The sequence below is a fragment of the Bufo bufo genome, chromosome 3, assembly GCF_905171765.1.
Source record: "Bufo bufo chromosome 3, aBufBuf1.1, whole genome shotgun sequence".
In the NCBI taxonomy this organism is placed as follows: Eukaryota; Metazoa; Chordata; class Amphibia; order Anura; family Bufonidae; genus Bufo; species Bufo bufo.
In genome coordinates this window covers 313658800-313674382 of record NC_053391.1, presented here as the reverse complement: position 1 = coordinate 313674382, position 15583 = coordinate 313658800, and the positions used below count along the sequence as shown (strand labels likewise).

At 44.0% G+C, this 15583-nt stretch overlaps 1 protein-coding gene across 2 annotated transcripts in view; it reads right to left on the bottom strand.

Annotated features, from left to right (window-relative positions):
• YTHDF2 (YTH N6-methyladenosine RNA binding protein 2) overlaps positions 1-14139 on the bottom strand; it is a 28505-nt gene extending 14366 nt beyond the window's left edge. For both annotated transcript variants that reach the window (XM_040424290.1, XM_040424291.1), the window contains exons 1-4: positions 13972-14139; positions 13316-13340; positions 12299-12378; positions 9733-11058 (exon numbers count right to left, since the gene is read on the bottom strand). In XM_040424290.1, the coding sequence (XP_040280224.1) occupies positions 9733-11058; positions 12299-12378; positions 13316-13340; positions 13972-14124 (1584 nt within the window). In that variant the 5' untranslated portion in view covers positions 14125-14139. The remainder of the gene's footprint in view (positions 1-9732; positions 11059-12298; positions 12379-13315; positions 13341-13971) is intronic.
• Positions 14140-15583: the final 1444 nt, after the last annotated feature.

Genomic DNA, 15583 nt, shown 5'->3' with positions numbered 1-15583 from the left:
CCCTCCGCAGGTCCCCCATAACAGCGTCCTCCAAAGATCCCCCACATAACAGCGTCCTCCACAGATCCCCCATAACTATGTCATACCCAGCCGCGTCAGCGGCTCTTATGGGAAAATCCAAGCAAATAGACCTCTAGCACAATTCCCTTAAAATATCGCATCGCACATCGTTATCGCAATTTTTAGGGCCCTAATCGCAATCGCACAAAATTCCCATATCGTGCAGCCCTAATAGCGATATATGAAAATATAATTGTGTTACTTACTTTGATCCAGCAGTTTATTCAAAAAACGAAGTTTTATCATATGCAAATTAGGTCTCTACCAGCAAGTAGGGCGGCTACTTGCTGGTAGCTGCTGCAGAAATCCGCCCCCTCCACTTGTTGATTGACAGGGCCAGCCGGGATCTCCTCCTCCGGCCAGCCCTGTCAGTATTTCAAAAATCGCGCGCCTGTGTTCATTCTGCGCAGGCGCTCTGAGATGAGGAGGCTCGTCTCCTCAGAACTCCCACAGTGCGCCTGCGCCGATGACATCACCGAAATAGAAGACGTCATCGGCGCAGGCGCTCTGAGGGAGTTCTCAATTTCTCGGCTTTTAAAACAGATAGTGATACCTCCTAAAATAGTTATTACTTTACATTTCCCATATGTCCACATCATGTTTGGATCGTTTGGTAAATGCCGTTTTCTTTTTTTGGGGACGCTAAAAGGCTTAGAAGTTAGAAGCAAATCTTTAAATTTTTTAGAAAATTTCGAAAACCCACTTTAAAAGGACCAGTTCAGGTCTGAAGTCACTTTGTGAGGCTTACATAATAGAAACCACCCATAAATGGCCCTGATTTTAAGAAACTACACCCCTCAAGGTATTCAAAACTGATTTTACAAACTTTGTTAACCCTTTAGGTGTTCCACAAGAATTAAAGGAAAATGTAGATAAAATTTCAGAATTTCAAATTTTTGGCAGATTTTCCATTTTAATCCATTCTTTCCACTAACAAAGCAAGGGTTAACAGCCAAACAAAACTTATATTTATTGGCCTGATTCTGTAGTTTACAGAAACACCCCAACTGTGGTTGTAAACTGCTGTATGGGCACACGGCAGGGCGCAGAAGGAAAGGAACACCATATGATTTTTTGAGGACAGATTTCACTGGGATAATTTCACAAGGGGTTGTCCAAGTTATTTTTTTGTTCTTTGTATGTTTCTAAGGCCTCATGCACACGACCGTTGTTCTGGTCCGCACCCATTCACGCATTCTGTGTGGTGTCCGCATCCGTTGCTCTGTTACGTAGCCCCGCAAAAAAATATAACATGTCCTATTCTTGTCCATTTTGCGGACAAGAATAGGCATTTTTACAATGGGCCACCTGTTCTGTTCCGAAAATTGCGGAAGGCACACGGATGGCTTGCAGACCGCAAAAAAACTGAACGGTCGTGTGCATGAGGCCTAACTAGGCAAATGAAATGTGATGTCTGCTTCTCTCCCTGCTCTGATGATGTTTCATGCACAAAGCTCGAGAGATCAGATATGAGTACACCAGAGGTCACTGGGCTGACCACACCCCCCACCTGCTCTGCCATGTGTCACCCTCCCACTGGATACTTCAGGAAAGATTAACCCCTTCAGGAGCACAGACTCAGGGCTGAAGGCTTTACTGAGTAGCTGCAGGCAGTGAGGAGACAAATGCTAGGCACAGGAGCTCACAGACTAGAGGAGTTCTGCACAAGAACAGGGAGAAGATCCTGTGTGTCATTGTACAGCTGGGACTTGTAGTCCTACACATACAACATGCTGCTGAGTCTCCCAGCAGGCAGACATATCACTCAGGGCAGAATTTATATTCACTCCCTTAGCAGAGCAGGGGGAGGGGCAGAGAATGTTGTTATTGCAGGTAAACAAAGGGCCATAAAAGAACCAGGGAAATTAGGAAATATATATATTTTTTTTACCTAAAACTTGCTTAGCTCAGTTATATATTGCTGCCCATCAGATTTACAGTGCTATATTTTTTTTTTTCATAACAGACAATCCCTTTAAGTTGCCATGTCACATTTGAAGACCCCCCTGATGAACCCCTAGAGTAGAAACGCCCAAAAAAAAGACCCCATTTTGGAAACTACGGGATAAGGTGGCAGTTTTGTTCGTACTATTTTAGGGTACATATGATTTTTGGTTGCTCTATATTACACTTTTTGTGAGGCCAAGTAACAAAAAAAAAAAAAATAGCTGTTTTGGCACAGTTTTTATTTTTTGTTATTTACAATGTTCATCTGACAGGTTAGATCATGTGGTATTTTTATAGATCAGGTTGTTACGGACATGAAAATACCAAATATGACTACTTTTTTGGCTGTTTGTTTCAGTTTTACATAATAAAGCATTTTTGAAAAAAATTATTGTTTTAGTGTCTCCATATTGTGAAAGTCATAAGTTTTTTTTGGGGGGCGACTGTCTTATGTAGGGTCTCATTTTTCGCGGGATGAGATGACAGTTTGGTACAATTTTGGGGTGCGTATGACTTTAATCGCTTGGTATAACTTTTTTGTGATGTAAGGTGACAAAAAAAAAAAAAAAAAAAAAAAATTTTTTGACACCGTTTTTTTAATGGTGTTCACCTGAGGGGTTAGGTCATGTGGTATTTTTATAGAGCAGGTCGTTACAGACATGGCAATACCTAATATGTATACTTTTTTTTTTTTTACGTTTTACACAATATTTTTGAAACAAAAAAAATAGAAAAATTTAAAATCATGTGTTAGTGTCTCCATAGTGGGAGAGCCATAGTTTACATAGTTAATTTTTTTGTGATTGGTCTAAGGTAGGGTATAATTTTTAAGGGATGAGATGACTGTTTGATTGGCACTATTTTGGGGTTCATATAACTTTTTGATCGCTTGCTATTACACTTTTTATGATGTAAGGTGACAAAAAAAAAAAAAAAAAGCTTTGACATTTTTTTTAATTTTTTACGGTGTTCACCTGAGGGGATAGGTCATGTGGTATTTTTATAGAGCAGGTTGTTACGGACGCGGCGATACCCAATATGTCTTTTTTTATTTTATTTTTACATTTAACAAAAGAAAGGCATTTTTGAAACAAAAAAATAAATAAAAAAAATCATGTTTTAGTGTCTCCATAGTTTTTTTTATTTTTTGGCGATTGTCTTAGGTAGGGTCTAATTTTTTGCAGTATAAGGTGACGTTCGATTAGTACTATTTTGAGGGGGCATACAACTTTTTGATTGCTTGTTGTTGGACTTTTAGTGATGTAAGGTGACCAAAAAAATTTTTTTGCACAGTTTTTATCTTATTTTTTGTGTTCACCTGAGGGGTTAGGTCATGTGATATTTTTATTGAGCCGGTTTTTACGGACACGGCGATACCAAATATGTCTGTTATTCAATTTTATTTTTTTTTTTACAATTTTATGTGTTTTATTTGTAGCTTTTTTTTTTTTTTTTTTTTTTTTTTTTTTTTTTACTTCCACTCTGGAACTTCAACTTATGGTGGTCTGATCCCCTTTACAATGCATTACAATACTTCTGTATTGTAATGCATTGGCTGTAAGTGTATTACACACTTACAGCCTGCTTCCTGTGAGATCCAGGGGGCTGGATCTCACAGGCTCTTACGGAAGGCAGCCACGATGCCTAAGGAAGGCATCGGGCTGCCTTTCCTGCCATCGGGTCCCTGTCACAGCAGCCCGGGGACCCGATGGCCACCCTGGAACCAGCAGGATACCACACATGCCGTGTTCAGTGCTGACCGCGGCAGTGCAAGGGTTAATGCGCTAGCATTTATGTTTTCACCGATGTCGCCGCATACAGCAGGGATCCGGCTATCAGTAACTGCTGGACCCCTGCCGCTGATCAGGCGGACGCAGCACCTGCCCGATCAGCCCACCGTACATATACGGCGCTGGTGCTTAAGTCGCGTCCACCAGCACAATACATGTACGGCGCGGGTCCTTAAGGGATTAAACAAGTCCTTATACATAACAGTTAGGAATAGCTGATAACTAGCAACTAATACATCTATTTTACCAGAGAAGTGGCCTTGATTGGTTGGATCTGAGTCTGAGACATTGTATGTTGAATCTAGTTTCAACTTTAAATATGGCGCCCACTCGCACATGCAGCGGGCACCCAGAATTAATGTCCACCACTGGCAGTAATGCCAATCGCTGACTTTTAACACTTGAGATAGCATGATCCAATGTGAATCAGAAAAAATTATGTTCATAAATGATCACTCGCATGAGTCATATGAAGTAGTGAACAGTGATCTGGATTATTTAAGACTTAACTTTTACTTTAGATAAAATATATGAGATATATCCCTCAAAATAACTAAAAGCCGAATACACAATACAGTTTTCCACTGCCCCACAATCAAAGGGACTCTTTTGGAAACAGTAAGGCCCCTTTCACACGAGCGAGTTTTCCGCGCGGGTGCAATGCGTGACGTGAACGCATAGCACCCGCACTGAATCCTGACCCATTAATTTCAATGGGTCTGTGTACATGAGCGTTGTTTTTCACACATCAGTTCTGCGTTGCGTGAAAATCGCAGCATGTTCTATATTCTGCGTTTTTCACGCAGCCCTGGCCCCATAGAAGTGAATGGGGCTGCGTGAAAAACGCATTGCATCCGCAAGCAAGTGCAGGTGCGATGCGTTTTTCACTGATGGTTGCTAAGAGATGTTGTTTGTAAACCTTCAGTTTTTTATCACGCGCGTGAAAAACGCATCAAAACGCGCGGAAAAGACTGAACAACTGAACACAATGGAAGACAAAACTGACTGAACCTGCTTGCAAAATAGTGCAATTTTCACTGAACGCATCCGGACCTAATCTGTCACGCTCGTGTGAAAGGGGCCTAACAGCTGTGTCCGCACTTACACATTCAGTGTCGGACACCGGAAGGTAACAAGAGCTGCTATGCACTAGTACCTAAGGTGCACAGGATCAAGGCAGCAGCAATCAGTGTATGCTGACACCTTATGTGCACAATTCAGGTAATAACAGGTAACCTTAATGCCTGTGGCCTCAACCTGTATACCGCAACGAAGGGAGGGGGTGTTTCATCTGTCCCCCTTTTTTCTTTCCCTGTATGTTGTGCACCTATCTGTGCACTCTACTCCATTTAGGAGCCATTGCTCCTAGTGGCTTTTGTACCTGCTGGTGATTATTACTCCTAGCATTTGCTGGGACAGCATCAGGGGTGTTACCATGGCAGCCAGGGCTTCAGTAGCGTCCTGGCTGCCATGGTAACCGATCGGAGCCCCAGGCTTACACTGCTGGGGCTCTGATCAGAAGCTGCCACTGCACCTCCAAAGAGGGGGGAGGGGACCCGGTGGCCACTACAACCAATGATTAATATTGGGGGGTGGGGGCACGCATTGGGCCACCAATGATAATTGCCCCTTAATACAGGAGGCGGGTACTGGCAGATCAGCGGCAGTTAACCCCTCAGGTGTCACACCTGAGGGGTTAACTGCCGCTGATCGCAGCTCCCTGTCAGGGGCAGGGTGCCGGCAATGCGATTCTGCTGCCGGCACCTGCCTCCTGTATTATATGTTAAAGTCTGGACCCATATAAAGTAGTCTTTAAGTATTAGGCTACACAGAGAGGCGCCCAGAGATGTCCCTGCACTTACTATTATTCCTGGGCGCCTCTCCGTTCACCCGCTGTGCGCCTGTGCCCCATTACTGTCTCTTCTCCTGCTCCATATGCTAATTACTATTGGAGCAATGGGGAGGAGACATCAGCTTCTCTAGTGGGCGTTCTTCTCCCTGGCTGTAGCGCTGTCCAATCGCAGCGAAGGAACACCCACTAGAGAAGGTGATGGTCTCCTTCCCATTGCTTCGACAGTAATTAGCATATAGAGCAGGAGAGGAGACAGTAATGGGGCACAGCAGGCGAACAGAGCGGTGCCCAGGACTAATGGTATATGCAGGGACATCTCTGGGCGCCACTCTGTGTAGGAAAAGTACTATCATTGGTTGCGCAGTGCGCCCGCCCCTCTCTCCGTCCATAGGTGGCAGCGGCAGCACAGGAAGGGGGGGTGGGGGGAGGGAGACACAGCTTCCTTCTCCCCTGTGCTGCTGAGGGAACATGAGCGCGCCGACAGCAGCGCTCTCATGTTCAGAGATACTAGACTGCGCAGCAGCGCAGGCCCAGTATCGAAAAAAATGGAAATCCCGGTATCGTATCGATACCGGAACAAAAGTATCGATTGGGTATAAAAATTTTGATACCCGCAACAACCCTTAATCTAAGTCACCTCATCCCGCAAAAAATGAGCACCTACCTAAGACAATCGCCCAAAAAAGAAAAAACTATGGCTCAGAATATGGAGACACTAAAACAATTTTTTTTTGTTTCAAAAATATTAATTGTGTAAAACATAAATAAATAATAAAAAAAAAAAGTAAAGTATACATATTCGGTATTGCCACGTCCGTAACGACCAGCTCTATAAAAAATACCACATGACCTAACCCCTCAGATGAACGCCGTAATTTTTTTTTATAAAAACTGTAAAAAAGCTATTTTTTGTCACCTTACACCACAAAAAGTGTAATAGCAAGCGATCAAAAAAAGTCATACGCACCCCAAAATAGTGCCAATCAAACCATCATCTCATCCCGCAAAAATCATACCCTACCAAAGATAATCGCCCAAAAACTGTAAAAACTATGGCTCTCAGAGTATGGAGACACTAAAACAAATTTTTTTTGGTTTCAAAAATGAAATCATTGTGTAAAACTTACCTAATATGTCTACTTTTTTTTATTTATGTATCGCTGCGTCCGTAATAACCTGCTCTATAAAAATATCACATGACCTAACTGTAAAAAAGCCATTTTTAGCCATCAAAAAGTCATACGCACCACAAAATAGTGCCAGTCATCTCATCCCTCCCAAAAAATGAGCCCCTACACTAGGGGTGGGCGATATGGCCTAAAATTTATATTGCGATATAATTTTAAGCATGTGCGATATGCGATATATGTTGCGATATATTGTTTTCTATATGGGGGGGGGGTGTTTAAACTTTTTTTTTTTTTACTTTTTATTTAATAACTATTAGCCTCCTTAAGGGCTAGAACCCATGTCATATTCACCCCAATAGAGCTCTATTAGGGTGAATAGGACTTTACACTCTCCCTGCTGCCCTGTGCTTTGTGCACACAACAGCAGGGAGCTGACCATGGCAGCCAGCCTATCATGTGCCCCCCCCAGCCTCTGATCTGCTCCCCCCCCCAGCCTCTGATCTGCTCCCCTATGGTAACTCAAACCAAAAAAGTCTAAATTTGGTATTGTCACGTCCTTGACAACCTGGTCTATAAAAATACCACATAATTAACCTGTCAGATGAATGTTGTAAATAACAAAAAATAAAAACGGTGCCAAAACAGCTATTTCTTGTTACCTTGCCTCACAAAAAGTGTAATATAGAGCAACCAAAAATCATATGTACCCTAAAATAGTACCACCAAAACTGCCACCTTTTCCCGTAGTTTCCAAAATGGGGTCACTTTTTTGGCGTTTCTACTCTAGGGGTGCATCAGGGGGGCTTCAAATGGGACATGGTGTAAAATAAACCAGTCCAGCAAAATTTGCCTTCCAGAAACGGTATGGCGTTCCTTTCCTTCTGTGCAATGCCGTGTGCCCGTACAGCAGTTCACGACCACATATGGGGTGTTTCTGTAAACTACAGAATCAGGGCCATAAATATTGAGTTTTGTTTGGCTGTTAACCCTTGCTTTGTAACTGGAAAAAATGGATTCAAATGGGAAATCTGCCAAAAAAGTGAAATGTTATCTCTATTTTCCATTAATTCTTGTGGAACACCTAAAGGGTTAAAGTTTGTAAAATCTGTTTTGAATACCTTGAGGGGTGTAGTTTGTAAAATGGGGTCATGTTTGGGTGGTTTCTATTATGTAAGCCTCACAAAGTGACTTCAGACCTGAACTGGTCCTGAAAAAGTGGGTTATTGAAATATGAATATTTGCTTCTAAACTTCTAAGCCTTCTAACGTCCCCAAAAAATTAAATGGCACTCACAAAATGATCCAAACATGAAGCAGACATATGGGGAATGTAAAGTAATAACTATGTTTTGAGGTATTACTATTGTAAGAGTAGAGAAATTGACATTTGGAAATTTGCTAATTTTTCTAAATTTTTGGTAAATTTAGAATTTTTTTATGAATAAAAAATAAATAAATTTGACTCAATTTTACCACTGTCATGAAGTACAATATGCGACGAGAAAATCTCAGAATGGCCTGGATAAGTAAAAGCGTTTTAAAGTTATCACCACATAAAGTGACATGTCAGATTTGCAAAAAATGGCCGGGTCCTTAAAGGGATTCGGTCATCAGATTTTACCCCTATAACCTAAAGATATCCTCATGTCCGGACTAATAAGAATCCTAAGCTGGCCTTATTAAACCTCACTGTGGCTCTATTTGTCCAAAAAACAGGTTTTTATAACCTGCCAATCACTTACTTAAGGTGCCCAAGGGGAGGTCCGTTAATACAGGGTGCCCGGCCGCACCCCTCGCCATCCGGTGCCCAGCGCCGCCTTCCCTGTCTTCAGCTCAGCGCCGCCTCTGCAATCCTCCCGTCCCTCTGCCAGATCCCGCGCACTAGGCTCGGCCTGATGCGCCCGTGCGGACTCCTGGCAGCGGCTTCATTGAGCGAAGCGCGCATGCACCGGCCTGATGCGCACTTCGCTCAACCCCTAATATGATCTGCAGATTGGCTGAGCTTAGTGCGCGGGATCTGGCAGAGGGACGGGGAGGATTGCGGAGGCGGTGCTGAGCTGTAGAAGGCGGCGCTGAAGACAGGGAAGGCGGCGATGAGGACGGAAGGCGGCGCTGGGCACCGGATAGCGAGGGGTGCGGCCGGGCACCCTGTATTAACGGACCTCCCCTTGGGCACCTTAGGTAAGTGATTGACAAATAGAGCCACAGTGAGGTTTAATAAGGCCAGCTTAGGATTCTTCTTATTAGTCCGGACATGAGGATATCTTTAGGTTATAGGGGTAAAATCTGATGACAGAATCCCTTTAAGGTGAAATATGGCAGGGTCCTTAAGGGGTTAAAAGGTTAAAGAGATCAGCCAGGATTCCTTATGTGAAGCCATGCCCCCTCTGCCTCAGTCCACAAGTGCTGAACTCTTCCAGACTATCCTCAGGATAGGTCAGCAATATCAGAACAGCGGGGGTCCGACACCCGGAACCCCCGCCCATTAGCTGTATGAAGAGAAGGTGCACGTGCCGTCTCCTGTCTCTCTTCGTGCTTGCCATAGACATAGCAGCAGTGAGCAGGAAGAGATCGGAGACGGCACTCATGCATGGCGCGTGCATTTCCTTCACACAGCTGATCGGCGGGGAGTGTCAGATGTCCCGAGGATGGGTCATCAACATTAGAAGCCAGTAAAACCCCTTTAATGACCAGGAGATTCTTTTCATTTCGTCATTGTCACCTTCCAAGAGGTGTAGGTTTTTTACTTTTCCACTGATGTAGCCATATGTAGGCTTGATTTTTTGCAGGACAAGTTGTAGTTTTTAATAGTGCCATTTTACCAACGAATGCAGACATTAGCTATGGGTGCCATCTTAAAAGACCTGACACCCACCATACACATATGGCGGATGTGTGTAAGGGGTTAAACAAAAATTTCAATAAAAAGATTCACTTTAATCAGAAAAGATTACCTTCTTGGTACTATCCTCTTCCTCTTGCCTCTTCTCATAATGTGAAAAGTCATCAAATATGGAGGTGGTATGCTTATAGCTAGCTATGATTCGCAGTACCTGACGGGCCTTTTCTAGAGGTACCTCCTGTGTGTCTCGAGAGTTGGTAACCGGCTTATTCTCATTGTTCTCTAGCCGGATGTGTCGTAATTGACCATTGGGTACATCCTTCACAAACACCCAACGGACATCAAATCGGCCCTTCCACTTGTCCTGAGACCACACACCTGCACAAGTATTATAGTCCACAGCAGATCGCATTTCTGCCACCCCACAAAAGTGACCACTTCCATTAACACTGAAAAGTAAATAGACAGGACCTTTACCATTCAGGGAGCGATAAGCAGCGTCCAGACGTTTATTACCATGTTCTGTAGAACACCATATATTGTACTTGATAGAACGGTGAATGTCATCTTCTGAGTAACTCTTCACAATAAACACTCGGCCAAATTTTGGGTTGCAGTCAAAGTCCTTTGGGTTATAGTTATTAAGGGATCTTAGTTTCTCCAGGACAGGATGGGGGTCTGTTGAGGTGTGTGATACAAGGGCTTGCTCTGAACCACGGCTACGAGGTGCTGACCAACGAGCTGGAGCGTGTGACGAAGAGGATATAATAGAAGTTGGCTGCTGAAGGACTGGAGGTGAAGGTAGCTGGCAAAGGTTGGCTGTGGGTACTTTGTTGTCCCAAGTTCCAATTTCCATGTTTTGCTTAACTGGTGGAGGAAGGGCCTTTCCAATGCTTGGCTTGGCAGGTTTGCTGGCAATGTCCGCCCAGGATGCCTGTTTTGGTGGAGCAATAGTTGCAGGGGGCAAACTGGTCACACCAGTTTTAATACTATTTCCTTCTCCCAATTTTAAAGCTCCCATACTTTGCTCTAGACTGCCTACAGCTTTACCACCACCAAAACTTGCTGGGCCATCCAAAACCGCTCCTCCCAAGCTGCTGGGAGCATATGCATAACTACCACCATAGCCAGAGCTAGGGGCAGATGCACCTGGAGAACTTCCTCCACTGCCCCAGGCAGAAAAGTCCATGCCACTTGGAAAAAAGTTGAATCCAGGTTGTCCCAAGAAAGGAGCACTTCCTAGAGGTCCAAACATTGCATCTGGCAAAAAGTGTGGCTCACCACTACCTAATTGACCATAGGAAGCAAGAAAAGGCATAGTGGGTGTTGGGTCCCCTCCAGTAGACCAGGCGGCATCACCCAGAGAATAAGAGAATCCAATGGATGGACTGTAGTAACTGGGAAGGTAAGAATCTGACAAGGCAGTGTATCCATTACTCTGGAATTAAACAGAAATTAAAGAGGTTATCCCACAAAAAGTATTACTAGTCAATGAATAGGGCATTTCAGCGGAAGTATCATTTTACACATGCAATAAGAATATTGTAAAGGTTATCTATGTACATTACATTTCCCTCTCTGGTAGTGCCACCTGCTCTTTCTCCTTTTGAATTAATCTAGTTAGTTAAGGCTACTTTCACACTACCGTTCAGAGCGGGTCCGTCTGATGTCTGCTCAGACGGATCCGCTCCTATAATGCAGACGTTTGGATCCGTTCAGAACGGATCCGTCTGCATTATAGTTTAAAAAAAAATTCGAAGTGTGAAAGTAGCCTGAACGGATCAGTCTAGACTTTACATTGAAAGTCAATGGGGGACGGATCCGTTTGAAGATTGAGCCATATTGTGTCATCTTCAAGCAGCGTTCAGGTGTCCGCTTGCTGAGCGGAGCGGAGGCTGAACGCTGGCAGACTGATGCATTCTCAGCGGATCCGCCTCCACTGAGAATGTATTAGGGCTGGACGGCTGCGTTCGGTGCCGCTTGTGAGCCCCTTCAAACGGAGCTCACAAGCGGACAACCGAACGCAGGTGTGAAAGTAGCCTAAAAAGGTTGCCTGGGCTACAGATATTGATGGTGTAGTCTCAGGATAAGTCATCAATATCAGATTGGGGAGGGCTGACATCCCACAATCAGATGATTCAGGCAGCCACGGCGCCACAAACTAGACACTGTACAGAGCAGAAGCAGAAGGCTAGCCATGTTGCCTACATCAACCTACCACAGCAACTTTCAGTCTTACACAGCAAATTAGGAAATAAAACTAGAGTGCCGACTGGTTGCTATAGGCAACAAGGTCAGGTTTCCCTGTGAGACAGTCTGAGGTTTGCTGGGTGCAGTGGGTAAGGTGATAGGAGTCAAAGGTCCTCATGTATAAAAGCTAAGGGAGGAAAGAACCAAAGATGCTGACCATAGCAGCCAATCAGATTTCAGCAGTAACACTGTTTTAAGATGAAAGCAGTGATGAGATTGGTTGCTAAGGGAAGTACCTTCCGTTTTTGTCCACACTAGTGTTCATACACGAGCATGGAGTAGCTTCTTATTTCATATCCAGTTGTTCTACTATTAGATGGGATACTCCCACTCATGTGTTGCTTGGGCGTCCCAGACAACAGAAATGGAAGAGAAAAGAGCCACCAAATATTTAGCCATGGTGCCCAGCAGATCGAAGAATGTCCTACCTGGCGCTCTTGTGTATGCAGATAGGGCTCAAACTCATCATCATTTACTCCATCTTTCTGATGAACAGATCCATGTTGTACTAAAAAAAAAATATGAAACTGTAGATTAGGAACTAGAAAACACTAAGGGCACAGCGTTTTATGTGGATTCTGCAGTTTTCCAGGTTAGAATCCTTGCTAAAAGTTGTTTTCCAGATCGAGGATGAAACTGAACAACCCTATAGATCAAGCTGCAATGAAGGGTAAGTACTTACCTGCCAGTTCCCGCACAGGGGGGCAGCGATAATGTCACGTTAACAACACTGGCCTCAGTGATCAGCTGACGAGATCTAGCAGGTTAATACTAACCTGTTCTTTATTGCAGCTTAAACGGGAGGGCTGAACCCTTTAACCCCTTAAGTCCCAATTTCAAACAGCAGCCACCCAGTGCTAATGTCAAGTGTGGCCACAGCAACCAAGAGGTAAAAAACCTGGTAGCACATGCTGGAAGTGGTGATCAGGGGAACTGTTCATTCTCTGCAGCAGCCCCAATGCTCCGAGGCTGCTGCAGCTAAATTCCTACGGAGAACCCTGCCTGTGGCTTACTGCACTGGAGACTAGGAGATAAATGATCTCATGTCATAGTTAGTCATCATGAGTAGTGTTGAGCCAACTTGTGTTTTAAGTTCGGCGTCTAAAGTTCAGGTTATCGAAGTATCCTGTTATGGATTCCGCTACCACGGACCACAACGGAATTTAGAATCCATAACAGGATACTTCAATAACCTGAACTCGAACTTTAGACGCCGAACTTAAAACACAAGTTCGCTCAACGCTAATCCTGAGGTCACCACTGGTGCAGCTGATGGCTCTGGTCCCAGCAGCAAGGTAACAACACCAGATGTAAATGTTACCTTGCCCCTATTTTAAAGGGGGCTAAAATCCCCTTCAGTTTAATTGGGAAAATAAATAAATAATGTAATCTCAGGAAGTGTCTAACCTAACGAAAATAAACACACTGCAGACTAATCTTCTCACCTTTGTTTCCTTGCCCCTTGGGTCTCTGCAAAAAAAAAATATATATAATTTAGCATAAAGAGAAATTACCAGAAAGGAGAACATAAAGATGATGAGAAGAGGGGAGGAAATAAAAAAAAAAGTCAGGTGGCAAAAGACCTACAGGAAGCAAAGGGAAAGCAAACCAGAGAAGAGGGAAGTGTGGGAAAAGCAGAAGAAAGAGCAGAAAAGGAGAGAAAAACAAAAGGCAGAGAGACTGGAAGAAGAAAGGGGAAAAAAAGCAGGCGAAAAAAAAAAAAAAAAAAAAGGGGGAGGGCGGTGAGAGTATAAAAAGAAAGAACAAAAAGCAGGCAGAGAGGGTAAGAAACAGAAAGACAGCAGAGGGTGGAGAGTGTGGGCCAAGTGGGGGAGGTAGGGAAGATGGAAGGGTAGTGTGGAGAAGAGGACGACTACACCACACACGGGGTCATCTACAGGGAGACAGTCAGCGCTACTCCCGGGGAAGAGGACCCCAGAGGAGCGGGGCAGTGTCTGACACATGATGGCAAGAAGAGCGATACATAGAAAGAGCAGGACAGCACAAGGAGACTGGGGGGGGGGGGGGCAAGAATGATAGGCCAGGGATGTGGGGGTGCGGGATTCGGTGAGAAACAGGAAGGGCGGGGTCATCTCGGTACCGGCTCCAGGAGACTACTGGCAGACATGTCGTCGTCGGAGAATCGATCCGGGAGATGCAGCTGGAGCGCGCCCTGAAAGCAGGAAAGGGGCGGGGACTGTGGCGCGTTTGCAGATGCGCCATCTTCGACGTATTTCGATTCTGTGGTGGCCATGTTGAGTAAGGGCACATGAACCACACAAAAGGATTGTGGGAATTTTTCCTTTAGCGCATCAAAGAGGCGTCACTTCCGGGTCACGTGGTGGTGACGCAATTGCTTTGCGGATGTGGCGTTTGCACTTGGCTCGGCTGAGCTACTGGCGAGTGGCGGCCAGACTTCGGCTCTTTGTTATGACGCTGTGTTGCGGGGTGCTCGCCACTCATTAACCCCCTAGGGACACTATATATTTTGGCTATAAGGACGCAGGGGTTTCCGCTTTGTTATTTTCCCTCACCACATTGTGACAGTGTATGGGTCCGCTGCAGATCCCAGCACATCTCGGCCACATGTTGCAGTGTAAATTGAGCTGTGGTGTGGGTTTTGGGGCATACTAAAAGGAATGACAGAGTGGAATGCCCATAGACTTTAACCACCTCAGCCCCCAGTGCTTAAACACCCTGAAAGACCAGGCCACTTTTTACACTTCTGACCTACACTACTTTCACCGTTTATTGCTCGGTCATGCAACTTACCACCCAAATGAATTTTACCTCCTTTTCTTCTCACTAATAGAGCTTTCATTTGGTGGTATTTCATTGCTGCTGACATTTTTACTTTTTTGTTATTAATCGAAATTTAACGATTTTTTTTGCAAAAAAATGACATTTTTCACTTTCAGTTGTAAAATTTTGCAAAAAAAACGACATCCATATAGAAATTTTGCTCTAAATTTATAGTTCTACATGTCTTTGATAAAAAAAAAATGTTTGGGTAAAAAAAAAATGGTTTGGGTAAAAGTTATAGCGTTTACAAACTATGGTACAAAAAATGTGAATTTCCGCTTTTTGAAGCAGCTCTGACTTTCTGAGCACCTGTCATGTTTCCTGAGGTTCTACAATGCCCAGACAGTACAAACACCCCACAAATGACCCCATTTCTAAAAGTACACACCCTAAGGTATTCGCTGATGGGCATAGTGAGTTCATAGAACTTTTTATTTTTTGTCACAAGTTAGCGGAAAATGATGATTTTTTTTCTTTTTTTTTTTTTTTCTTACAAAGTCTCATATTCCACTAACTTGTGACAAAAAATAAAAACTTCTATGAACTCACTATGCCCATCAGCGAATACCTTGGGGTCTCTTCTTTCCAAAATGGGGTCACTTGTGGGGTAGTTATACTGCCCTGGCATTCTAGGGGCCCAAATGTGTGGTAAGGAGTTTGAAATCAAATTCTGTAAAAAATGACCTGTGAAATCCGAAAGGTGCTCTTTGGAATATGGGCCCCTTTGCCCACCTAGGCTGCAAAAAAGTGTCACACATCTGGTATCTCCGTACTCAGGAGAAGGTGGGGAATGTGTTTTGGGGTGTCATTTTACATATACCCATGCTGGGTGAGAGAAATATCTTGGCAAAAGACAACTTTTCCCATTTTTTTATACAAAGTTGTCATTTGACCAAGATATTTATCTCACC